We start from the raw sequence: 26,789 nt of genomic DNA on the forward strand, positions 1-26,789 counted from the left end.
AACTTGAGTTCTAAAGCTGCACTGCCAAAGGGGGACAGGTAGGAAACTTCTTTCTTTTCTCCTGGGGCTGTTTTCTGGACTCCTTAGTGCAAGACTTCAGACAAGATTCTGCTAGTGAGAGACACTGCTTATGTATGTCCTTTCCAGAACCTTCTCCTCCACTCTCCTGTAGCCCTGTGTGTGCACTGCCCTGCATTCTCTGGCCCACCTCCTGCTCCACTCCACCAATCCTGAAAGTATTTCACCCTGCACCTTGGTGAATGGTTATTACTTGCCAAAGCCTTACTGTCTTGGAATAGAATTACTAGCCACATGACCCTATTCCTGGAGCCAGGAGAATTTGGGTCCATTTTGCTTCAGCCTACAGAAGGCAAGAGAGCCTCAGGTCTTGCCTTCTGATTATTACTTGGGGCTCAGTTGGTTCCTTGGCAGGTAGAGGCACAGAGGAGGAGAGGCCTGTACCTGCGCTTTGTGCAGGAGGAGCGTGCTCAGCCCTAGAGTCTAGGCACTGTCCCTAGTGCCTGCCTATGGACTGGAGAGGCAGCAGCAGCATTTTACCCAGGAGAAATCTGGACTCACCTGGCTGTGTGTGCATAAGCAGTGTGCACATCTGTACACACTACCACCCACTTGGCTGTCTTCCCACGAAGAAAGTGAAGGTGGGTGGAGTAGGACCACCAAGCCAGAGAGGATGAAGAGTCCACAGCGGTTGATAGCTGGGCTTGTTCAGAGCCCGCTGCGCTGCACTATAAGCCTCAAGGAAGGACAGGTACAAAACAACAGGAGCTACACACAGGTTCTTCAGATAAGGGTCTAGAGTAGAAGGATCTGCTGCCAAATTTCACTGTGTTTGGGATGTGACTTTTAATATTTCCTTGTATCTTTTTTCTATTTTATAGCCAGAGCCTGAACCTTCTCGTCGATTTTTTGTCGACCAGTGGGAACTTTCCCTTAGTCTCCGCTCCTCCCACCGCCCTGCCTCTCCCTCCTCTGACTCCCTCCGACAGGTAGCATGGTCTGGGTTCCTGCTGTGCCCTCTACAGCCTCCATTCACATGCATCACCCGCATGGGCTGTGGCCTAAGCAGTAGGAAGCTAGCTGGGTGGGGGGCACAGGGAAGATGAGGATTGAAGCAGATACCTAATTAAAGTGGCTGCTTTCATTGAACATTTAACACCTCTAACTCTGTCCAAGTAAGCCTACTGTGGTGATGTTTTAACTGTGTCCAGTAAGGATAGGCATTTTTGAAACGTCATGTCTTTATCATCATTTGAGCTACACAATGTGAACCGTATTGTAACTGTCTCTTAAGTAGCGTAGTGAATGCATAGCATTCTGGGTGGTTGAACCTTGGAGTTCCTCACAGCGGTGCTAGTCCTGCTTTGGGGGAGTTTATAATAAGATTGGGAAAGTGGGTCTTTTGCCCTTGGTGTTTGTGCTTCCTGCCCCTGAAGTGTGTGTGTGTGTGTGTGGCAGCTTATGCATGTGTGTGGTGTGCAGTGGCATAAGTGAGCGATTGCTCCACTTCAACTTCTAAGCGTGGGCAGAAGGAAAGCATCTGCTTTTCATGCTAGAAACAAACAGAACTTGAGTCTTCACCTCTCTTGGTGGTGCTTGTCAGTGTTGCCATGTTGCAGAGAACTGAATGTGACAACTGCACGTGGGCAGCTCCGGGCTGTAGCTGCTTGCTCGGGAGAGGAGGGTCTTGTTGCACAGGCAGCCCAGGGCTGTGCACTTTCCTGGCCTTAGGTTCACCATCTATCTGCTCCGCACTCCCTTTCTGCAATGTTCTGCTCTCAGTGTCACTCTCAGCTGTGCCTAGTGTCTGCCCATTCTGGCCCTGAGAGGTTTCTGTAGGGTCCCTAGTCTACAAAGGACTTGCTTGTCTACCATTAAGCGTATCATCTGTGAGGTCAGGGCAGATGACACGAATCCTTGGCAACCCCCTTAACTTTTTAGTTAGAAACTAAAATTGATTCCTGTTTCTAGCTAAGCCTGGGTAGAGCAGATCAAGAACTGGTTTCTCATTTGTGCCTCTGAGGTTCTCAGTCCATAAAGAGTAAGTCATCCCAGAATGAGCTTGTCCTTGCAGGCTGGACCTGCTCAGGCCAGTGGTCCTTTTCCCTGTGAGATTGTGCACACTTGTCCATGAAGCTGCTTCCTGAGGGGCTGGTAACCATCCCCAGTGTCTCCAGATCAGAAAGAATCGCAGCACTGTGGACTTGGTGGGTTCCCTACAGGTCTTGAGAGGAGCCCCACACGTGGAGCCATTTTTACCTGGACAAAGAGACTAAAGCACCGCCAGCAAGACTTGGACCAAATTCCTGGGTACAGGATCCAAGGCTAGAGTGCCTTGGAGGTGCCAGGCCTCATGGCAGGATGGCTTACCAAGCAAATGTAGGAGCTTTTTCCTGTCACAGTGGGGTTGAATTCATTGGAGGGATTTCTTTTATTTTCTTTTTTGTAATCTGTTCAATCTGCAATAACAATTCTCTCTGGGCCAGAAATGCATTCCAGCTTCCCAGGACCAATTGAGCAACCTATCTGTGGGGTGTAGCATGTGACTACAATGTGCCACCCAGTCTAGGAGGCTTCCAGCCCCAGTGCCTAGGCCAGTCACATAGGCCTCCAACCTCCACTAAACATCTGAACATCCACAGGGGAGTGGTGGAGGTCTGTTCCACAGATCTGGTCAGGTGGTGATAAGGAAAAGGATAAAAGGATCTCTGTAATAAATGCCCTAACACACCCCCCCCTTTTTTTTTTGCCAGTCCCTGGGGCTTGAACTCAGGGCCTGGACACTGTCCCTGAGCCTCTCTGTGCTCAAGGCTAGTGCCTCTACCACTCGAGCCACAGCACCACTTCCAGCTTTTTCTGTGTATGTGGAGCAGATGAATTGAACCCAGGGCTTTGTGCATGCTAGGCCAGCACTCTACCACTAGGCCAAACTCCTGGCTAAATGCCATAACTGTTAACCCTGGTGACCACCAACCAGGAGACCTAGCCTCTGAAAGAATGAACCTTGTTTCTTTCTAAATGAGGAAATACAGAACTCCAGGCCCTCTTTCATCCTGTAGAACAGTGTCAGTCTAGGTGAGGGTCACCAGCATGGATTTGTCCCGTGATCTCTGTGTTATTTGAATCCCCAGGGTACAGGCCATTCTTACCGTTCCCTGTGTTTGTGTCCATCCTGTTTTTTACATCCTCATCCCCAGAATTGCATATTCCAAAAGAGCCAAAGGGCCAAGTTCTTCGCCGTGGGAGATGTCTTACACAGCTGCCGCTCTGGCCTATGCTGGCCCCTGGTGGACACTGACATAGTATTCTGCTCACCACCCACCCTGTTTCTTTGCTTGTGGGCACTATGTTAGCATGGTTTGCTGCTGCACTGTGTATTCATTTTATACCTTTCAGAGATTTATTTCTCCCTCTGTCTTCTTAATTTATTTTTTCCCTCTCATTTCCCTTCATTCTGGTCATTCTGTAATCTCCAACTAATAGAAGTATATAAAGATGTACACGGGCGGAGTGAGCTCATTGGCTGAGCAGATAGCCAATCAGCTTCAAAGGAAAGAGCAACCCAAAGCCCTTCTAGACAAGAAGGAACTGGTAAGAGATATCCCAAGGGCACTGTCAGTGACCATGACGGTGCTCTGGGGAACAACTCTGGCTGGCTCTGTGGGGCTTAGCATTGTCTGTCTACACCTATTGCTATGTACGGATTGTTTTAGGTTTCCTGTATTTTTAGGACTGCAGTATATTTAGAATTCTGTATGGGAAAGCACACTGAATGTGTATTTGCTTACTCCAAATGGTTCTGTGAGAATACCTTGGTTTGATTCTTCAGACATTCTGTACATGTGGACCCTTCTCCAGAAGCACGTCTTGTCTTCTGTCACTGATGAGAGTCCCACCTTGTTGGAGGATCTTGGGAGGGGCTTTGTGGGTGTGTGCTGTTCTTTGGGAGAACCAAAAGCAAAACACCTGTAGCTATTTCATACTCAGGATCTGCCTCTAAACACAGCCACTTGCCAGGCATGGCTCCACTTGCAGAGGCATTGTACATCTCAGAAAGAAGCCAAAAGGACTGGTCCTGACTGATTTCTCCCACCCCCACAGGGGTCCATAAAGAAGGAGTTTCCACAGAATCTGGGGGGCAGCGACACCTGTTATTTCTGCCAGAAGCGGGTATATGTGATGGAGAGGCTCAGTGCTGAGGGCAAGTTCTTCCACCGAAGCTGCTTCAAGTGCGAGTTCTGTGCCACCACCCTGCGCCTCTCAGCCTACGCCTATGACGCTGAGGATGGTGAGTGAGTCTATTCTTCTGCTGTTCTTAGACATGCTTTTGTCCATGTAGACTGAGAACCTCGGGCCCTTGCTGTATTTTTCTAGATGTATTTTGTTTTCTTTCTTTCTTTTTTTAATCCATTTTAACCCTTTCCATACATCCCCCTCTCTTCTTTTTCTCTGAGAGTTTCTCATAAATACTTTTCCGAAGTCACCAGATTATCATAGCATTACTTGGTGGTAATAGGAATGAGAATGGCAGCCATTCACCTGTGTTGTCTCCCAGGCTTTCTCTCTTAAACCCCATGATGCAATCTTGAGGTAAAAGGGGTCCCGTAGGGCACATCCTGTTGTCTTTATGGAAAAAAAGTCACATGCCCATTGAAGTCTTATTTCTTTTCTTTTTTTTTTTTTTTTTTTTTGCCAGTCTTGGGCTTGGGCTCAGGGCCTGAGCACTGTCCTTGGACTTTCTCAAGGCTAGAGCTCTACCACTTGAGCCTCAGTACCACTTCCAGCTTTTTTCTATGTATGTGGGGCCGAGGAATCGAACCCGGGACTTTGTGCATGCTAGGCAAGCACTCTACCACTAGGCCACACTCCCAGCCCCGAAGTCTTATTTCTTGCCTAAGACTGATGACAGCAAGTTAAAACTGGATGCCAGACTTCTGCTTCATGAAGCTGCTTGAAGACTGGTGTCGCCACCTCCTTGTCACAGCAGCCTCCCTGTGACACCCTGTACCGGAGTCACAGACAGCTTTCTGTTGCCCCAAAGACCCTGAAAGGTTACTGGAAGTGGGTGCTCAGTGGTACCGATGAGTGCCTCTCCGTTCCTGCGGGACACAGAAGGGACTGGCATTCCACAAGAGGCAGGTTTATAAGGCAAAGAGCCCTATATTGCCCGAAGATGCAAGTGAATCCCTTCAAGACAGTGTTACTTCCACCCGCTGTGCAGGTGATTTATTGGCCATGAAGAGAATGGCAAGGTGGTGTTACCCACCCATCAACCCTCCTCCCCCACTGCCCTGTGGAGAGCCGCTGTGTTCTATCACCCCATCACTCCATGAAGGTCCATGGCAGAAGCCATGGATCCCTCCCCAACTGCCCTGTTCTGTCACCCCATCCCCATGGCAGCCTTTGACAAGGCCTGGGAACTGAAGTAAACAGTTGCATTTTTATGTCATTTTGTGTTCTCTCTCCCTCCCTCTCCCCCTCTCTCCCTCTCCCTCCCCTTCCCCTTCCCCCTCCCTTCCACTCCCCCTCCCTCCCTCCCTCCCTCTCCCTCCTTTCCCAGGTTGGGAAAAGCAAGTAAAAAAACTAGTCAGAGCCTGGTGGTGGATCATGCCTATAATCCTAGCTACTCAGGAGGTGGAGATCTGAGGATCAAGGTTCAAAGCCAGCATGGGACCTGAGCCTCTTATCTCCAGTTAAACCCTAGGAAACAGGATGTGGCGCTTGGCTCAAGTATAGGGTGCTAGCCTTGACCTGAAGAGCTCAGGGACAGCGCCCAGGCTCAGAGTTCAAGCCCCATGACCCACAAAGCCAAAAAAACAAGTCAGCTACTTTGAAGAAAAATGACATGATCACCAAGGACAGGGAAAAAGAATACCCGCTCCCCTCCCATCTCCTTTCCTCCCTACCCTTTTCTTTCCTTTCCCCAGTCCTGGGTCTTGAACTTAGAGCCTGGGCACTGTCCTTGAGCCTTCTCAAGACTAGTGCTCTACCACTCGAGTCACTGTACCACTTCCAGTGCTTTCTGTGTATGTGGTACCAATGAATTGAACCCAAGGCTTCGTGCATGTTGGGCAAGTGCTCTACCACTAGGCCACATTCTTAGCCCTTTATTTTCTTGACATTTACTCATTTATCAAAGAAGCAAATGAGAGGATGACATGAATAATAGCCATTTCAGCAATATCTTTGGTACAGTCTAATGTTCAAGAGCTTTTCTCTTTAAGTGAGAGTAAAGACAAAGGCGGGGAAAGTAACTGAGTTAGTTCTAATACCAGAGATGCTGGAGAAGCCAGCATCAGTGGATTTCAGACCTTTTTAACCAAATCCTCTGAGGAAACACATGTTACGTTAGGCTCCAGTAAACATGCAGATGTGGCTGGAAGTTCTAGTACAAAACATTTGTCCACATCACACTCTGGTTTTTCTGTTTCATTCTGTTTGGCTGTACTCGTAATCCACTGTAGAGTTTATTTCTCTTTCCTTGTACACCAGGGAATTCTAACCTGCTGTGGAACCAGTGCTAGCTAGTGGACAGAAGAGAAGGAGGCTGATCCCATCAGGGCCAGAGCCAGTGCCGAGGCTGCCTGAGCCCCCGCAGCCCTCACGCCCTCACCAGGCTCTTGTATTCATTCTTGCCATCCCCAGAAATGCAACTCCCAGCTTCCATGTGACCATGTCTTTGTCTTCACACACTGCCACTTTGTTTGCTGATCCTGCCCTGGAAGCCTCACTTCTTTGCTCTGGATGAGGATTGGGTGGTGACTCAGTGGAAGGGAAAGGGAGGAAGAGCTAGAAGCAAAGTTCAGAGGGCGGGCTGGTCTCTCGGACAGCAAGCCCGTCAGAGAGGTCCTGGTGGTAATGATGGTGTCCTGTGGCTGGAGAGGGTACAGGAGAGTGCTGAGGCCAGTGAGTTGGGATCCCAGTCCCAGGGTTTGCTTACCTTTCCCCCTGCTTCTTTCTGTCTGCAGGAAAGTTCTACTGTAAACCACACTACTGTTACCGGCTCTCTGGCTACGCACAAAGGAAGAGGCCAGCAGTGGCTCCTCCATCTCTAAAGGTAATGGCATGAGGGAGAGACACAGGAGGTACCACGTCAGTACTCTTGTGAGTCAGCGTGGAATCCAGCACCAGTTTCTGGGTGGCCGTCAGAAAAATAGATGTCCTGAGTGGGATTCAAGTGGCTGAAATGTGTGGAGAGAACTAGCTTTTCACGCAGGGTTTTGGTTTGGGTTTGGGGGTAGTCCTGGAGCTTAAATTCGGGGTTCCTGTTTGCTAGGCGAGTGATCTTAGCACGTGAACCATGACCCCAGTCCTTAAGCACTGCCTTGATTATGCTGATCCTGCCTCCAGCTCACCTGTAAAAGATACTCCTTTCTAAAAATGTTGTTCTAATTGGAGGGCTCCCTCACCCTGAGGATCGCAACCTGCTCCTCTTCACATGGTTGGAGCTCTGATGAAGAAAGTCAGTGGCAAGGGGAGTATCAGCCTTCGGAGTCCTTCCCTTTTCTTCAGCCCTACCCCAGTGTGAGCAGATGGAGCCAGAGCCAGCCATTACCCTCCACACTGAGAAGGAGCTGCAGACTCCACGCAGTCTGCTATGGGCCAGCCCCAGCCCCTGGTTGTGAATTGGTTGTCTGAGACGTTGTCTTATTTTTCTTTATCCATGAGAATGGCCCCTCTGCCCCTCTGTCGAGGTGACTTTAGTATCCCTTCACTGTGTAGACAGCATCTGTCAGCAGGCACACTGCTTGCTGCACCTTTGAGAGGCTTGGTTGACTGTAGTGGGAGAGTTGGAAAAGAATCCTCCTGGCTTCCATCCATCATCAGGAAAACAAATACTTCCATACAGACTCTTTTCTTCTCCCTCTCTCCTCAACAGTGTAGGAGAGCAGCTATTGTGACAGCATTGCCTTGTGTTTACAGATGATTTAAAGTTAATGGGAGGATGCTTTTTGTGTGTGTGTGTGTATGCTGATCCTGGGTCTTGAACTCAGGGACTGGGCTCTGTCTCTGAGCTGTTTTTGTTTTTTGTCATTTGTGGGGCTTGAACTCTGGGCTTTCTGCTGTCCCAGAGAGCTTCAGCTCAAGGCTACCGTCCTTCCCCTTGAGCCACAGAACCACTTCTGATTTTATAATGGTTAATTGGAGATAAGAGTCTCACAGTCTTTAGTACCCAGGCCAGCTTTGAACCTCCATCCTCAGATCTCAGCCTCGTGGGTAGCTACGATCACAGGTGTGAGGCATTGCACCTGGCTGTCCCTGAGCCTTTGCTCAAGGCTAGCACTTTACCACTTGAGCCACAGCTCTACTTACGGCTCTTCGGTGGATCATACTTGGAGGTAAAAGTCTCATAGACTTTCCTACCTGGGCTGGCTTCCAGCTGTGCTCTTCAGACACCGGTGCCTGGCAGAGGATACTATTTTAAGAGAATTGAGCCACAGGTTTTCCTACCCATGGGAGTTCCAGACCACTTCCCAGGACACCAAAGAATGATGACTTGACGGGTGGTTACTTATGTGAACTTTAAGGAAAGTCTGACAGTGTCTAGTGGCAGACTAACCAGGTGACTTGTCATTGCCTCTGAGATTGAAGGGCTTCAATCATTGTCACTTTTTTTTTTTTTTTTTTGCTCTCCTAGGAAGCCAAAGGACCCCTGCAGGATGGCCCTGCTACAGACACAAATGGACGGGCCAGTGTTGTCATCAGCTCAGCGGAGAGAACTCCAGGTAGCTTCACTTCCTTGTTTGGATGGGTGGCTCGTCACTCCCTTGGCCTTTGTGACAAGGCCAAGGGGATGGGCCAGCACCTCCAGAGCAACATTTCTTCAATTGGGCATCAAGTGGCCCAAAATCCTCTGGACTCCTTTTTCATGTGTCAGCTGCTTGCATTTGGAGTCCCCTTTCTCTATGGTCTGTCGGAGGTGCTGGTACAGATCAGAGGGGAGTTCCACTGGCAAGCTGTGAGCCAGTGACACTGCCATCTGGTAAATGGGGTCACCCAAACAGGGCGGGGGAGGGGGATGCGTCTCAAAGTATGGTACAGTGTCCCTCCCTCGCCTGCCCCATCTCCTCAGCCCTGCAGGAATGTTGGTCCAGATCCTGTAGAGAGAGAGGAACCTAGAAGAAGCTGCTGTGCTGGGAACCTAGCAAGCACCAGAGTAACAGGCCCCCCTCTGGTCCCCGTGTAGAATCCCTTGCACAGAGTACAGAGCTATGTAGGTCTGGATTCATCTTCATCTCGGCTGGGAATTCTTGCGTCCTTTCCCTAGCTTGGTGTCTGGATAAGCTGTCACTGCTGTGACCATTGAAGGTAACAGCTCTGTTCCAACCACCTTGGGGCACTTGAGTTTCTAGTGAGAGTCACGGCCTTTCATTTGTCATGGTCTTTACTGCTTCTTGCGTCAGGAGGCGAACAACACTGTCCTACCTCAAAAATCATGCTTCTTCTGGACATTGCAGGGCAGGGCAGAGGCTCAGGGGCACAAGAATAATTGTGAGAATATTATGTGTTGCTGCTTTTCTCTTGAAATTGCCTCTCTCTGCTCCTTGTAGAGCTGACCTGTGAGGCATGTCTGCATTGAGGTATGTCCCTAAAGGCCTCATGACCTCTCCAGGGTTTTCCCAGTGCATGGTCACTGCATAGCTGAGATGTCCTCTTGTTCACAACAAATATATCTTAAGCTACTGTTCAGAAACTCTCACAAAAAAATGGGGATTATCTTCCAAGTGCCAGAAACTGTAGAAAAGGAGTTGGTAGTGGAGTTTTCATGATCAAAAAGGGTTAGACTAGTCTCTTAGCCTTCTGATAAGTGGGCCTTAAAGTTGCTTCTTTTCCTGCACTAAGGAGCTAGTGTAAGCCTTCAGGTGCTTGTCCTAGAAGCGCTAGAAGATGTCCAAGGCTGGGCAGAGTTTTACTACTTGAGATACACACAGCAGATGACATCCTCTGGGTGAGCTTGTCTTATACACATGCCCTCCTTGCACTCTATTTATTTTTTAATTTTTTGTGGTCTATTGTGGGGCTTGGAACTCTTTTTTATTTTGTGTGGTCTATTGTGGGCACCGTCTCTGAGCTCTTCAGCTCAGGGCCAGCTCTCTTACTACTTGAGGTACAGCCGCACTTCCAGTTTTTAGGTGGTTAATTGGAGGTAACAGTCTCATGGACTTTCATGCCTGGGCTGGCTTTGAACCTCCAACCTTAGATCTCCTGAGTAGCTAGGATTACAGGCATAAACCACTGGTACCCAGCTCCTTGCACTCTTAGGCATCTGGGTGAGCTTGTTTTTTTGCACACAAGGCCCTCCTTCTACTCTTAAGCTTCTAGGTAGGCTTGTCTTAATGCTCATGCCTTTGTTGCACTCATCTGGGTGAGCTTGTCTTCTTGTACACAGGCCCCTTGCACTCTCAAGGTTTTTAAGTAGTTGATAGCTGTATTTAAGCCATAAATGACATTTAGCTTTGTACAACCTTCAAGCCCCTTGAGTCTTCTTCAAGAGATACAGGCAGCCCTCCATGGTTGATGCCCTCAGATACAGGCATTGCTGGCAGAAAGAGTCTAGAGGGATCAGGACAGGACTTTGGTGTTACCTCAGGTGAGAACACCACTATATTCAGTCCAGTTTGTCAAAGAACCTGGCTACTCACATTTTCCTTTTGAGTAAAAATTCTTTAAAGAGGTTAGTGGAGTTTAGGTCATTTATAAGTTAGCCACATTTGCTTACTTTCCTGTCTTGGTTAAGTTGCCGTTCTTTATGTCTTAACTGAGGCATAATGGAATTCAGGTTTTTAGTCGCTCTATATTCAGAAGTTTGGAGAGTATCATAGTGAAGGAGAATCTTCTACAAAGCAGAGAAAGAAAATGAAAGTTATCAATGTGATTAAAATCAGAACAAGTAAGAATCAAAGCCCAGAGACTGCTTCTACTATGGCCCTCATAGACTATGAGCTAGAACATAGCTTGTTTGTTACAAGGTGTTCAAGATGGGTCAGCTGGAAATATCCCAGCCTAAACCCCTGAGGCAATCTAGGCAAGCTTAAAGATCCCTCTAGACAAGAAAAGGTCAAGCAAGTAGAACTCTCTGACTCAAGCTTTGAACTCTGAGCCCTGAGTACACCCCAGAGCCCTAGCACTTCTCCCTATGAGCTAACTTTTGGTATTAGCTTTAGAAAAAGGAATTTGGCCTAGTAGTAGAGTCCTTGCCTAGCATGCACAGAGACCTGGGTTTGATTCCTTGGTACCACATACATAGAAAAAAGCTACAAGTAGTACTGTGGCTCAAGTGGTGGAGCTCTAGCCTTGAGAAAGCTCAAGATCAGTGCTTAGGCCCTGAGTTCAAGCCAGGACTGGCCCCCCCCCACCAAAAAAAAAGGAACAAAATTGTGATATTTTGTAGCTATTATGAACCCAGTTTCTTTTTCTCATTTGATAGTTTCTTTTAAAAATTCCAAATCAAAGCTTAGATTGCTTAACTAGAATTCTTTCCAGAAAAGCTTCAGGAAACTCAGATTTCAGAATGTGTGTCACAGAGTGGTCACTAACCAGATCCAGTCTAGCTCCTCCGTTGAACCCAAGGCAGTTAAGGTCCTGAATGAATGAACCTGATTGTGCTGTGTATGACAAACAATCCCGCCTAGAGCCACATCTCAGGAGAGGAGGAAGAGGCAGGGCTATAGAGCCACTGGCCCCGCAGGCTTTGTCTCTGTGCCTGTTCTTTTCTCCTTGTAACTATTGTTGCCAAAAACAAAAACAAACCCAGAAGACCCAAAATTATCTGCAAGTTAAAAGAGCACATTGTAGGTCTGTTTTAAAGTGTTGTCTTTCTCTGGTGACCTAACCTGTAAGTTCTGTCTGATCTAGTGTTTGGGGAACACTGGTTACAGTATTTCTGTTTGTAATGTGCTTTTAATATAGAAATCTTCTTCTGTTCTCCAACCTGTAAATGCTTTGTGTCCAAGCCTCTTAGGCTCCTTGCTGTGGATTAGTGGACCTGGCACAGATTTCCTTACCCTGGCCTCATAGTACCTGCCCTGAGTTCAGGAAAAGCTTAGACAACAAGCAGAGGAAGAAGAATCCCAAGTGGGACTACGTAGATGTGAGGCCCTTGGTTGCAAGTGTTTTGTATTGTTTATCTAGAGGGGATCCCCTTTTTACTTCTTGTAGCGGACAACCAAAAATAAAGCAGCTCTGGAGTGTCCATGGGAAGGTAACAAAGAGCTGTTTTCCTAAGCTCAGCATCCAGGAACTTTTGCAGTGAGATGGCAGAGATCGGGTGGGAGGAACATACTAGTTGTCGGTTATCTGTAAGAAAGATTGTCTCCTTGAAGAAGCTTCAGAGTTAAGTGGCCATTGCCTGCTCCCTGTTTCCAGACACGTTTCCATGGTTACTCTTTTTTCCGTAGTTTGGGTCATGAACTGGCTGTTAGGAAACACAGGCATTGCCCACACCAGCCAGAATGGCTACATGGTACAGGAAGTGAGGAATTCTTCTCACTGCTTCTCTTATGTCATATATGGAAAACGAAGCAGAGAAAATCCTACATTCTGGCTTATTCCCCCAACCCTATCTAAGAGTCATAGTTGGGTTGGGGGCAATGTGTGAATGATTATTTAGCCATGCATATCTCTATAATACACATACACATATGTGTATACGTTTAATTTCACATTCATAGATATTTGTATTTTTCAAGAGGCAAAGCTTCTTGCTGGTCTGGAAACCTGCTGTGGCCTAGCTCTGTGCTCCTATCAAGATTTCAAGGGAGCACAGTGTGGGGGACAAACTTTGGGGGTTGAGTCGCACAGAAAATTATTAGTGTACCCAACCCAACCTCAGGTAATTGCTTAAAGAGCAGACAAGAAAGCAGGAGGCTTCCTGGGGTAGGGGTGAGAGAAGTGGCATGTCCCGTTTTCCCTCCCATTGGCTTCCTGCACTCCCCAGGATCATCCGTGTTCACTCTGTATTGGCTGTGTCCTGTAGGCCCCTGGCCAGTGAATTAAATGGTTCACTTTCCTCCTCTGAGCCATCTACTCGGATAGTGCCAGCCAGGGAAGACAGCAAGTGACAACTGTAGCTACAGTACAAAGAAGCCAGAATGAGGGAGGATCTCTGTGCCAAGGGAACGCATCACCTCTCCACTCTAACCTTCCCTAATGCCTTTATTTTTGCCTTTGTTTTTAACCTGTGCTGTTGTGAGTTTTGGTGTGCTTCTTTGTGAGTTTTTTTTATTTAATTGTATAACTTTGTTTTTGCCGTTACTGTGAAACCAAAGTGTTGTGCTTTAAGTTTTTTATTTTTATTTTTTAACAAATGTTACATTCTTATTTAAGAGAATAAATTCCAAATAATCTTCAGGTTTCTGAGTTTTTCTTTTCCTTCCCTTTTTCCTGATTGGAGGGTGGAGAAGGGGAAGCTCAGGCAAGTCTGGGGTGTAGGCTTTAAAAGCCTCTGTGCCTCAGGGCCCTTGCTTCTGCTGCAGATGGTGGTGGGGACTCGGTTACCTGTCTCTAACATGTAGAGTCCCCGTAACAAATGGCCCAGTTAGGGGGTGGCATGATACAGGATGTTCTACTTCATAATAACTGCAAGCAGAGAAGAATGAGAAAGACGTTCCTGTGCCTGTATGTCCTCATCTAGTCAGCCACTGTGGGGGATCTCCAGGTAGGCACACTGAGGAAGCCTGAGCCTGCCTTGGGGACATAGTCATATGCTTTCCTCTGTTTCTGACTGTAACAGGCACCTAAAGGAGCTGGCACCCATTAAATGTCTTCCCTCTACCTTGCTTACTAGGGTACCCTCAAGCAGAATGACTGTGCCGACAATTCTTACTCTTTCCTCTGCAGCTGGTGGCTCTTCCTCACCCTTTGCTGGCACCTGGCACTGAGGGCATTTAGTTCCATCTGGCCACTCTCAAGCCTGGAGGGACAAGCCTCTATTAAGAAATAGTCGCTGTTTTACATACACGACTCCCGACCTTAGCAGTGGTGGCACCTTTCTTGCACTATCCCACTGCATAGGCCCAGGCCTGACCTCAGCACTGATTGGGCCAAAAGAGGGTGTCTTAATGAGTAAAAATGTAGTAGGACCAGGCCTAGCATGCATGAGGCCCCATTCAATCCGAAGTACCACCAAAAACAAACAGAAAGGCCTCACAGGCCTCTGTTCATCCTGATGCAGCACCGTGCGAGCTGGAGAAGCAGCAGTCAGACTTAGCTATGGAGTTGGGGCAGCAGAGGCCTGGGGTCCCCTGGCATTCTAGATAGCATGCTCCCCCCGAGTAAGGTCGAGAGCCCCATGTAGCTCGTGGCCTCGCCCCATTTTGCCCCTCAAAGCAGTCTGGTGAAAATTTATCCCAGTACAGACTGAATGACCTCTCGTAGCTGTTATTTTATCCCCAAGTCTCTAGTCTTCCCCTTCTGTGCATTAGTTGGTGTCTGGTGCCTGTAAAATTGATAGTAATTGATGACTTCAAATGGACCAAGCACCAATTATAAAGGCAGTTGCATACATCTATATGATTTTCAAATTCTAACCCTTGGTTGCTTTTACCTTCTCATCTCGTAGTCATGAAGGAGAGGAGAGCTTTTGTCTTAATGACACAGTACTAAAGCATATCATAACTGGTGTGACTCTGTACCAGCCATTGTGATATACCCTGCAAATTTTCCTATGGAACTCTGTTCTTTTCTCAAACTTAGATAATCAGAAATCAATTTTCTTCCTCCCATAAATTCCCTGGCAGTCCAGTTTCCCTAAGTAAAGCACTATGGCACAGATACAGAAGACCAGGCCACAAAAATGGGCTACTCTTACTATCACACTTGACACTGAAATACAGGACAGGGTAGTACTGTATGGGCCCCAGGCCCCAGAAGTGTACCTCCTGAGGCAGGAATGGAAGAAAAACACCCTGCTGGAGTTGGTCTAAACCTAGTGGTGGGGTAGTGTTTCAGGACAGCTCCTCTTTGAATTCAAGTCCCTTTAATAAAGCTCCAAAACCTCAGACTTGGTCTTACCTCACAGCTCACACTCAGCCAAGTATCCAGCAAGTGCCAGCAAGTAGAATACTCATAATAAACAGGGCGGACTCTTCGGTGCTCTTGCCTAAGCCAGGCCGTGGGACTGCCATTCCCTCTGGTTGCTGCCCAGACTGCTATGCCTCTGCTTTACAATTATGCCTTGTCTCCTCATCACGTAAGCCCTGTAGGGGCAGGTTTGTGCAGAGGAGCCTTCCATACACCTGGGAAGAAAGGCAGACTGCCAGGCATATGGAGTTGCTTTTCAAATCCTTCTGGGTGTTAGTAGTCACGTGCACACTGCCTCCTTTTTACTTCCGGTAGCATCGCATAAGCAACTTGGGTGTATTTGCTTAATGTGTCTGAGGTGTTTAATGGGTCTCCAAGGGCAGTGGACAAGAGGTTGAGCCCCTACCAGTACCTAAGCCCTAAGTGAAGCTGACTGAGCTCAGCCTAGGGATTGATGGCCTTCCCTCAACACTGAGCGGTATGCACAGGGGTAGGCAGAATGTAACCCCAAGAAGAAGCCTCACCCCCTCACAAAGGCCCTTTATTCATACAAAAGGGAAGTTAGGGTTCCCTGCAGCAGAGAGGGAATGTAGGGCCCTGCTTTGCCCAGCTGGACCCACTAAGGGCCATGCTGGGATAACTCCTAGTAGTCTTTACAGATAGAATTTATCTTGCATTTTATGCTATTTTTTGAACCTCTTCTTTTTTATATATACTTATTTAGTCATTGTGATTGTGCATTCATCATATGAAACTGTCCCAAGTGAGTGATTTCCTTACTTACTCTTGTTTTGTGAAATATCGGTTATCCTTATCATAAAATTACCACATTATTCCATTGAAAGTATACCTAATTTCATTTCGGTCCCTACTTGCTATGTTGTTGGTCCTTAATAATCACGTTACATTCTGTCCTCTCTGTCAACAGAACTCAGGCCTTCATATTTGCTGCCTCCCCATCCCCAAGACGGTGAGGTTGGCTGGATGCTGGGGTTGGACCATCCTGGTATTGTCCTGATAATTCTCTGAGGAAGTGGACTCAGTAGAAAGCACATGGCTCTAGGGTCTACTGAAGCCAAGTACTACTGATTACTAAGGATGGTTGTTGTCAGGCAAGCACGTCAGGATGCTACAAGAGCACTGGGCTTCACTGGTCTTGGGTTTCCTCAGCCATATGGCAGAACCAGGGCTTGTTTCACTGGCACAAGCTTGCGTAAGTGTTTTCATGTTCATTCAAGGGTAGGGAAGCCAGAAATAATGTGGAAGGGACTTCCAGAGAAGGGAGACTTCTTGAAACATAATAACCTACTCACAATTCAAACCCGAAAGTAAGAGATGTGTTTAGAAAGACTCATCTTAGAGAAAAGAGCTCAGAAGCTGAACCTTCTCAATTTCATGGGCTGCACCCAAGTTGCAAACCAAGGAGTAGCTGGCATTGATTATAACAGAGTAGATTATAGTAGACTAGCTGATTTTTATCTTGCTTCTCTGTTGTCTAGAACTGCATCAGATTCTAGAAAGACAAGGTTGGAGAGAGACCAGCTATGGTTTCTTGCCTAGCATTTCACCTCTTGGAGATCAGGCCAGCAGGTTCTGTTTTAAAGGCAAATATTATCCCTTAGAGCTGAGTCTGGAGTAGATGACTATGTGAGTAGCCTGCTTTGCTCTTCTCTGGGCCCTTCTTGGGGAATGGGCTTTGGCCAAAGCACAGTGATACTGAGATTCAGGGAGGAAAGATGGGGGCTGTGGGAAGCCCTAGCCGAAGTCTATGGAATCCCAGAGGAGCCCTCACGCTGGTCTCTTGGTTCCAATCCTAGCAACACCAAAGAAATAGATAAACAAACCAAGTATCTCTGAAAAAGTGCACTTCGTCTTACCCTCCACCATTCTCCTTCCTCTTGACTTCTAGCTTGCAAGCTTCTCCACTGAACTATCATGCATCACGAGGTGAAGCATCCCAAGCATATTCACAAGACTTTTATTTTCCTGGATGCCTTGGGAAACTTGTCATTTTCTTTTTTTGGCAGTCCTGGATCTTGAACTCAGGGCCTGAGCACTGTCCTTGGGCTTTCTCAAGGCTAGAGCTCTACTACTTGAGCCTAAGCTCCACTTCCAGCTTTTCTGTGTATGTGGTACAGAGGAATCAAACCCAGGTCTTCATGAATGCTAGATAAGCACTCTACTACTAGGCCAAACTCTGGCCCAAACTTGTCCTTTTCGTAGAGATGATATTTCCAGTTTGTTCCCGAGGCCATTTGCTGCACCAGGCTATTTATTCATGAGACATAATGGCCTTAAATTTTCTCAGCTACATTTTCTAAATTACACTGAAGTATATTGTTCTAGCTTAGTTGTAGGATCTAAATGTTTTACCCTGTTCTTTAATTCAAAGCATTTGATTCAGAACCTATCCTGATTTTTACTGGGCACCAAAAACACAACTGTTCCTTCTTCAGCAGAACCTCTGGTCTGAGGCTTGGTTTGAGCCTGTGAGCAAGAGAGAGGTGCTATAGTGGAGATCTGAAGAAGGGCTGTGGGTGTGGGTCAAGTGGTAGAGAGCTTGCCTAGCAGGCTCTGGGACCAATCGCCATCCCCGTCCCCAAACAAACAAACAAAAAATCCCTGCAAGAGTCTCCAGGAGTCCTCCTTGTACCCGGAACCCTAGCCACTGGCCCAATTGAATAACAACAGGTCAACATTCAAGCCCCACTGTGTGCCAGGTACCCTTTTCAAGATCTCACCTCAGCTACATGAAGACGAGCATCCAGGTGAGGAAGGCAGCATTTTAAGCTCAGCTCATAGGGTTCCATAGGAAAAGCAACCAAATCTAGTGCTGGTTGCATGTCCACGTTCCTGAGAAAGGAAATAAGCCTTGGGTAGACTGGCTCAGTTGACTGTTGAGGGTAAAGTTCAGGTTTACCATTTCCCCTTGGTGATGGAGCCTGAACTCAGGGCCTGGGAACTGTCCCTGAGCTTGTTCACTCAAGGCTAGCATTCTATTGCCACTTGTGGTTCTCCGGTAGTTCATTGGAGATCATGGATGTAACCTTCCCAGGCTGCCTTTGAACCACGGTCCCCAGATCTCAGCCTCCTGAGTAGTTAGGCTTACAGGAATGAGCCACCGGCTCTTGACTCTGTGGGGATATTACAACACATTTTAAAAAATGCATTTTTAAGAGAACAGCGAGTTGTAAATGAAACCTTTTTTGCCTTGGCCAGATAGAGTAATATATGCAAAGATTTCCGTGTATAAAAGGGCAACTTGGGTAGATACTGTAAATAATAAAAGGAAAAAATCATTAAATACTAAAACTAAATCAGAAGTCCTATGCAGAGTTCCCCAGCCTCGCAGCAGGAGCCTTGGCTGGGAGAGGTGCCCTCAGCTTTTGTGCAGCACTGCGCACTGTTTCCACTCCCCACCAGGGTGGATTTTCCTGTATGGATGGTTCCATGTTGGGCGTTCTCCTCTAGACCCTCTGTCAGGTCATATTTAACTCAGAATTCCCCAATATTCTCGTAAACATCTCAAAAGCGACTGAGCTTCTCCGTGATCCCACAAAACTCGGAAGTTCCACATCAAAATCAGTTACTTTGCTCATGCCACTCAGATCTGAGGATCTCAGTTTGAAGCCAGCCAAAGCAGAAAAAATCTATAAGAAGCCTATCTCCAATTAACCAGCAAAATGACAGAAGTAGAAGTGTGGCTCAAGGGAAAAGGCAGAGGACAATTAATTAAATGCAATCGGATACTTTTTGAGTACCAATACTCTATAAGTAGAAAATGCACAGCATGAAATATTATATCATATTGGAAGTTGTTTTAAAACACTGTATAGGCCGGGAGTTTGGCCTAGTGATAGAGTGCTTGCCTAGCATGCACAAGGACCTGGGTTCAATTCCTTGGTACCACATACATAGCAAAATAGCCAGAAGTGGTGCTGTGGCTCAAGTGGAAGAGTTCTAGCCATGAGAAATCCCAAGGACAGTGCTCAGACCCTGAGCTCAAGCCCAGGACTGGCAAAAAAAAAAAAAAACTGTATAAAATTATCTTTAAGCTATGATATGTAAAGTAGATTTGGACCATAAATGACTCTTAGGTTCAGACTTGGGTCCCCTACCCCAAGTGTCTCATGAATACGCACATTCCAAAATAAAATCCTAGGTACAAAATACATCTGGTCCCAACATTTTGCTTAAGAGACAGTCAAACTTTTATAGGGTAATAGAAAAGTTGTGACAATTCTGTGGCCCGTGTTGATTGCGTACCTGTCACAGTTTTTGATGCAGATGGTTCAGTGGGCATTGTTTTTTTCCTTATCTGCCTCATGTTGTACAATTTGAGGAAATTCTGTGAACACAGATGGCTTTTCTGTTGGGGAGAAGAGGCAGGGGCAGAAATAACCTTGCCTGGTCGGTGGCTACCCAGCTTTGGTTCTTTTCTGCCCAGGCTGGCTTTGAACCATGATCCTCAAATCTCAACCTCCTGAGTAGCTAGGAGTTGTAGCCAGGACAAGCATTAGCCACCACTATCCTGCTCAAGTTTGTTGTTGTTATTGTTTGTTATTAAATGGAAAAGGAATGAGAAAATAGGCCAGAACTGAGTTCAGAGTAGAGAAGAGTTTTCAAGTGTCCTGATGTCTTATGTGTCCCAGACCCTGAGGTGAGCTAAGCACCTGGACCCATCCAGCATTGAGGGTGGGCAGGGAATGTATGCAGGAGAAGAGCTGTCCACTGGGGCCCTGGCAGACGCTCCGCTCGGGTCTCGTCTTCATCTCTTAGTCTGTCCAAGAGTCAGACAGAACAAATAAAGCTCTGGCAGCTGGGCTGAGTCAGCTGAGAGTTGTCCTATCCCAAAACTAGTTCTTTCAGAATGATGTATAAAGCTTATGCAGGCAGACCTCAGGGTCAAATCTACAGCCTTCTTCCTATTTAGGATGCAGCCTAGATCTTGGGAGTTATTTTCTTTTGGTATGTATAAGGCTATAATTGGGCTCTCTGTGACCTGAGATCTGCCCGCCCTGACTTAGTGATGTATTGGCCTGGGAAATTATCCCAAATCTTTCATCCCATTTTTAGCTGGAAAGTCCCAGTAAGTCACAGTAAGGCATGTGGAGTACAGGGGCCAGGTAGGTTTTGACCCAGTAGCCTGGCCCAGCAAGTTGTTGACCTTTCCAGACCAGCTCCTGCCAATGACTTGGGCCCGCTCCCCCTAGATAGGGTTTGCTGTGTTGTCCAGGCTAGCCTCAAACTTCAGGCCCAAGTAAGCCTCCTGAGTAGCTGAGGCTAGAGGCATCCCCAGGCACATCGACTGCCAGTAACATGATATCTGCCTCTCACTGCTTCCTCTAGGCTCTTCTGGCAGTTGGAGAGGGCCAGGCAGCCACTGCCCAGGCCTTCCTCACTCTTGCTTTTTTCTCTCTGAGTCTGTCTTCACCCATCCAGCCATTCTTGGGACAGAGAATCAAGGGTGATGATCACATTTATTTGTTTTGGCCTTTCCCAGGATAATGGGTGTTATGGGCTGGGGATGTTAAGCATAGGGTGAATTATAAGTACTTGCCTTGCATCATCTTAGTGCTACCTTCCCTTTGGAAACAGCCTCCATGGAGCCCGAGGCCTCAGGGGACATCCTGCTCAGGCATTCCCTTGTGGGTAAAAGCCAAGGGGTGTTTGAGATGTGGAACTGTCTGGTGGACTTGGAGACAGAGACAGCTCTCCTCTCTCCCCCTCATTTTGTTGTTGTTGTTTTTAAGATGGGCGCTGCCTTAGGTCAGGCTGACTAAACTCATAAACTTTCCTCTTGGCTTCCTAAGTGCTAAGACTGCTCTCCACCTAGCCTTCTATCTTAATTTTTGCAAAATCTCCAGCTAGAGCCTTCTTGAAGATTTCATGGCCAGAACATTCTTCTCTAGGGGCTTCTTGTATGAATCTTCTGAATAGTGCAAAATGCTTCTGGTTTCCTTTTTGTTCACTGTAGCCAAGCCCAAAATTAAATCAACACTTCCCCTCCCCAGAGCTTCAGGCTTAGACTGCCAAGTTCGGATGCTTGATGATTTACTAGTCTGCAGGCCTTGGGCAGTCTCCAAAAAAACAACACTGGGAGGAGGGTAAGAGATGCCAGATTTTCTGCTGTCAGACACTTCTGTGTAGTTCTACATCCTTCATATTGAAAATATGTTGATATGGGGGCTAGGAATGTAGCCTCGTTGTAGAGTGCCTGCCTAGCATTCATGAAGCCCTGGGTTTGATTCCTCAGTACCACATATACAGTAAAATCTGGAAGTGGTGCTGTGGCTTAAGTAGAGTGCTAGTCTTAAAAAAGCCCAGGGACAGTGCCCAGGTCCTGAGTTCAAGCCCCAGGACTGGCAAGGAAAAAAAAACAACAACAAAAAACAGAAAATACATTGGTATGAAAAAATTTAGATGGGAGCCTTAGACTCAGGTAGGCCCAGGGCTTAGGTAAGCTCATTACCATACACACTCCTGTATTTTCAGACCTTTCTGTCCAGGGGAAACTCTCTAGAAATTTGAAATTGTCTTGTGGTAACTCAGACCCTAGTATTTATCTGGGGCTCTTTCTCATGCCATTGAGAAAAAGTTCAAAATCTGGTATACAACAGAAATGCCGGGCATCCTTCTGTGCAACTTGCAGGACATTACTGAACAATATTCCCACTCCTTTCCTTTAATAGAGGTCCACCTGGGACCTGGTATGACATGGCATGCCAAAACCCAGCATCACCTCTATGGCTTTACAGAGCAGTGTGCAAATTGCTACCGGCTGTCATAAGTGTTGCTTTACAGAATAACACCTGTGTGCAAGGCTTAAGTAACGAAGGAGGGTGCCTGGCACACTGGGGCCAAGAGTTCCAACCCCACAATGTGTACCTGTGTTTGTAATTTCATTCAGCATCCATACCAACCCAGGGAGGTGGGCATTGTCTTCCATAGACCATAAGAACCTCGAGCAATTACATTTAAATTGTTATTATAAAGGTGATATACAGGAAAGGTTATAGTTACATAGGTCAGGTAATGAGTACATTTTGGGAGGACAGTGTCACCCCTTCCTTCCCTCCCAGCCACATCTATCTCTGCCAGTTCCTGGAAGAGTTTGTACCTCTGTACCATGTCATGCTGCAGTGGCCCACTGAAGCTTAAATGGAGGCTTGCAAGCAAAGCTGGGGTGATAGGACATCACGGGGGAATGTAGAGGCTTCTAACCGAAACTGGGGTGATGGATAGAGACATCAGAGGGAAATGAGTCCACAGGAGAACTAAAACACACCAAGGGACAGTAGTAGAATAGGAATAACACTTCTAAAAATTACCTTTTGGTCTAATACTAATTCACAGACACATGTCATCAACAAATGCTCAAACCACTGCACAATACTGGGGGCAGGCTACTACTGTGGTTTGTTTTTGTTATTGTTGTTGTTGTAGGGCTTGTACTCAGGGCCTGTACACTATCCCTGAGCTTTTCTGCTCAAGGCTAGCCCTCTAGCACTTTGAGCCATCGCTTTCGCTTCTGATGTTCTGGTGGTTAACTGGAAATAAGAGTGTCATGAACTTTCCTTGACCAGGCTGGCTTTGAACCAGTCCTCAGATCTCAGCCTCCAGAGTAGCTAGGATGATGGGTGTGAGCCACCAGTGCCTGGCTGCTATGGTTTGTGAGTATCGCCCCAAAGGTGATGGGTTATTTACAGAAGGTGCTATGTGAACACCAGCTACCCCCTCAGTCAAGCCTGGCTCCATCATCTGAACGAACAGCAGTGTGGTGTGTGTGTTCTACAAAAACTGTTCCCATGAACCTGGCCCAGTGGCATTGTCAGGTCTAGTGTGAGAATATGCTCAAAACAGCTGCCCAGACTCGAGGCAGAGACCTTGCCCCGCTCAGCCCCAGGGTGACATGGGAGCCACGTAGCTCCCTCCCAGTACTGATGGGCTACCTGAAGGCCTCCCATGTCCCTGTTGTCCCTGTCTACCCACTGTTGCTGCTCCGTGCACTCAGGCTGGGGCCCAGGGGTGGTACAGGGAGTAGATGTGGACGTACCATCTGTATTTCTCCTACCAGCATCCTTTCCTCACTTCTCCCAGATCCTTGGGATTTTTTGTTGTTGTTGGTTTGCTTTTGCCTTTGCCGTCACTGGCCGAATGTTCTGATTTCATGGTGGTTCTGTCTTTGTGGCAATGAAGGGCAATGCCTCGATGCCCAGGGTGGTCTTTCCTTCCTCTCTTTGAATCCTCCATCCCTGGGCTGGAGCCGTGTTCCATCCTGCATCCTCAGAACTGCGCCTCCCTCCATGTTTGTCCCTCAGGTTCCAGTGTGAATGGCCTGGAGGAGCCTAGCATTGCCAAGAGGCTGAGGGGCACCCCCGAGAGGATCGAGCTAGAGAACTACCGCCGTTCTGTGCGACGGGCAGAGGAGCTGGAGGAAGTGCCCGAGGAGACGCAGGCACAGCACAACCTGAGCAGTGTGCTGGACAAAGGCACCGAAGAGGACGTGGCCAGCAGGTCAGAATGTACCCCTGTCTTGCCAGGCTCCTGGGACCCCAGATGAAAACACCACCTCACTGAGGGCAGCCAGGGAGCTGTTGAGCGTAGAATCTGAGCCACCCTGTGTTGAAATCTTGGCTCTGATGCTGTACAGCTGTGGAGCCCAAGGCAAATTTTGTCATTTTTTTAGTGGCTCAGTTCCTCATCTGTAAAATTAGGCTGATGGTAGCCCCTTCCTCACTTAACTGGTGGAGGACTAGAGGAGGAAATAGGAATATGGTGTTTAAAACAGGACACGGCATATGTAAGCACCCTCAGGCTTCTCTGCGTGGTGCTGACCAAGTGTTTTGATCTTCCTCTGGGTGGATACCTGGGAGATTTCGTCCCTCTACAGGTGGCGAGACGGGCAGGGCTAGATTTAGAGCTGATGTACTATTCGTTTTTTTGTTTGGTTTGGTTTGTTTTTTTTGCCAGTCCTGGGCTGAGCTCAGGGCCTGAGCTCTGTCCTTGGGCTTTTCTCAAGGCTAGCACTCTGCCACTTGAGCCACAGCACCACTTCCAGCCTTTTTCTATGTATGTGGTACCAAGGAATCGAACCTGGGTCTTCGTGCATGCTAGGCGAGCACTCTACCACTAGGCCAAACTCCCAGCCCTACTATGAGTTTTTCTGGGTTCTTCCCATTTTCCCTGCTGTCAGTACCCTCACCTTAACCTACACACAGTCAACAGTCACTGCACTGACCCGTGTTTCCCTGTGGCCTGCCTGCAGTTGAGGGTGTGCCACAGTGCAGGCAGCCAGGCCCAGATAACTGATGGAACCAGCCTGGAAGAACACACAGAATTTCACATCTCTGTACTTCTTGGGTGATTTGCCTTTCACTTTGTGAATTGCCATGTTTCTCTGATTAAACACCACCTGGACATGGGATGCACGAACAGTTCCTAGGCCCTCTCCTAAAGTGTGGACTAGAAATTCCTGTTTATAATAGGATCCTTGGTCCTGGTTACGGTCATCTCCACTGTTGACTTCACATAGCCCCCTGCCCCTCCTTCCAAGCCGAGTGGGGCCCGCCTTCTGGAGGAATCCACAGGATATTTGTTATTTTCTGGTCCAAGGCCAGGGAAACCTGTTTTGGGCGGTGGTAGGGGTGTGGGGGGAGAGGGACGTTGACGTTGTTTGTTTGGTTGGTTTTTGCCAGTCCTAGGGCTTGAGCTCAGGGCCTGGGCGTGGTCTCTAAGCTTCTTTTACTCAGGGCTAGCACTCTATCAGTTGAGTCACAGCGCCACTTTTGGCCTTTTCTGTGTGTGTGTGTGGTACTTGAACCCAGAACTTCCTGCATGCTGGGCAAGCACTCTACCACGAGGCTACCTTCCCAGCCCAGCTCTGTGGTTTTCACATTGGTTTCCCTCATTGCCCCAAGCTAATAAGAAGGCCTGTGCTGTGCCCAGATGCTGTAAGCCGGCTTTAAAGAACAGTCAGTGAGAATCACGTGGACTTCCCAGAAGCTGATGGCATCATCAGCTCTGTAAGGCAGAGCATGAACAAACGGGATTTCCTGCCTTGCCTTGTCCAGCAGAGACGGTGTCTGTGGTTGAGTGGGCCCTGGGTTAGCCCATGCTGGATTTCTGCCCATGTGAAGGTCCCCGGATGGCCACGCTCCCATGGCCCCATGGTTCTCATGAGAAACTTCCAACCAACCTGAGTAGAATAGAATTCAGTTTCTCCCACCAAGTAGTGACCAGAACTTTAATGAGTCCACGCCCCTGCTCTGCTCGCGTGGCCTTCTGCGCCCTGTGAAGGCTCCGTAGTGGCGCTGCTGCCCACAGGCTGGGCTGTGCACTCCACCTGTCACCCTGCTCCGCTGTCCTTCCTGCCCTCCCGGGCCCGGGTGTTGCTATCCCCTCATTTGGATTATGTGGTTTTTTTCCTTGCAGCAGTTCTGAGTCAGAGATGGAGGAGGAAGAGGATGATGAGGGAGAGCAGTTGCCCACCTCTGACCTGGGTGGTGTTCCTTGGAAGGAGGCAGTGAGGATCCATGCTCTTCTGAAAGGAAGAAGTGAAGAGGACCTGGAGGCCTCCAAGAGCTTTGGGCCTGAGGAGGAAGAAGAGGAGGAGGAGGAGGACGACTATGAAGAAGAGGAGGAAGAGTATGATGAAGAGGAGGAAGACTCCAGTGAAGGTCAGAAAATGCCCTCTTGTCCTAGCCCTGACCCCTCCTCTGGAACTGGGTGTGAGTTTAAAAGTGGCTGTCGTTGTCGGGGTCTTTTGTCCCTGGTGGTCCCTCTCGACCAGCAGGAGGGATAGGGAGGACATGAGAGAGAGGAGAGGGCCCACTTGACCGCCCGCACTGAGCCTTCCTTCCCCGGAGGACCAACAGGCAGGTTCACCAAAGCAGGAGTTCTAACCCCCACCTGAGGAAGTCCCTCCTGCCCGAGCCTATCAGCATGAAGGTGGGCAGGACCGGGAGGTCGCCTGTTTACCCTCACCCTAGGTCTCAGCACAGAGTGATGAAGCAATAACCAATGGTAAACAAGTCTTGCGCCTTGCCTCTCAGCAGAAAGTGGTTACCAACGCTATAGCTCAAAGTTAGACGTGGTGTTACTCGGCTCCCAGCAGTAGTCACATGTTCAGTGCACGCCGAGCGTCTCACCTCTGCAGAGCCAGAGGTGGTGTTCTCCCCTGTCCCGCTCCTGACCTCAGACCAGACCTTCCTCCCCTCCCCACACTCCCGTCATCCCCCTCCCACTCTCCCATCCTCCTCCTCCCACACTCCTTCATCTCAGATCAGGACCAGAAAGACCTTCCTCCCCTCCCCACACTCCCGTCCTCCCCCTCCCACTCTCCCATCCTCCCCCTCCCACACTCCCTGATCTCAGATCAGGACCAGAAAGACCTTCCTCCCCTCCCCACACTCCCGTCCTCCCCCTCCCACTCTCCCATCCTCCCCCTCCCACACTCCCTGATCTCAGATCCTCACCCCCACTCACCCCCACCTCCTGACCTCAAGTCTGGTGCAGAGGAAAGACATGGGCGGCGTGTCTGGCAGAACATTGCAATGTGATAATGTCCCTTGCTCACCTTGGTACATTAGCTGGAAGTGGAAGCAAGGGCCCAGTCCAAAGTCTTTGTCTAAATTAGGATACTCATTTCTGCTTCCTCCTTTTCTCTCTTTTCCCCCCTTTTAGATTCAAATAGAGAACTGTATTTTACTGAGGGAGGGGTCATTGGCTCTTTCAAGGAGCCTCTGGTT

General features: G+C 48.1%; 1 protein-coding gene across 5 annotated transcripts in view; it reads left to right on the forward strand.

Annotated features, from left to right (window-relative positions):
• Mical3 (microtubule associated monooxygenase, calponin and LIM domain containing 3) overlaps positions 1 to 26,789 on the forward strand; it is a 143,110-nt gene that overhangs the window by 78,307 nt on the left and 38,014 nt on the right. For 3 of the 5 annotated variants that reach the window (XM_090325288.1, XM_090325290.1, XM_090325291.1), the window contains exons 17-21: positions 4,120 to 4,306; positions 6,987 to 7,075; positions 8,657 to 8,744; positions 23,361 to 23,556; positions 25,474 to 25,718. In XM_090325288.1, the coding sequence (XP_090181414.1) occupies positions 4,120 to 4,306; positions 6,987 to 7,075; positions 8,657 to 8,744; positions 23,361 to 23,556; positions 25,474 to 25,718 (805 nt within the window). Of the gene's footprint in view, positions 1 to 899; positions 1,008 to 3,501; positions 3,610 to 4,119; positions 4,307 to 6,986; positions 7,076 to 8,656; positions 8,745 to 23,360; positions 23,557 to 25,473; positions 25,719 to 26,789 lie in introns of all 5 variants that reach the window. The other 2 variants (XM_090325292.1, XM_090325289.1) reach the window with 2 other exon arrangements.

The sequence above is a fragment of the Megascapheus bottae genome, chromosome 37 (assembly GCF_031878675.1).
Source record: "Megascapheus bottae isolate mThoBot1 chromosome 37, mThoBot2.hap1, whole genome shotgun sequence".
Lineage (NCBI taxonomy): Eukaryota > Metazoa > Chordata > Mammalia > Rodentia > Geomyidae > Megascapheus > Megascapheus bottae.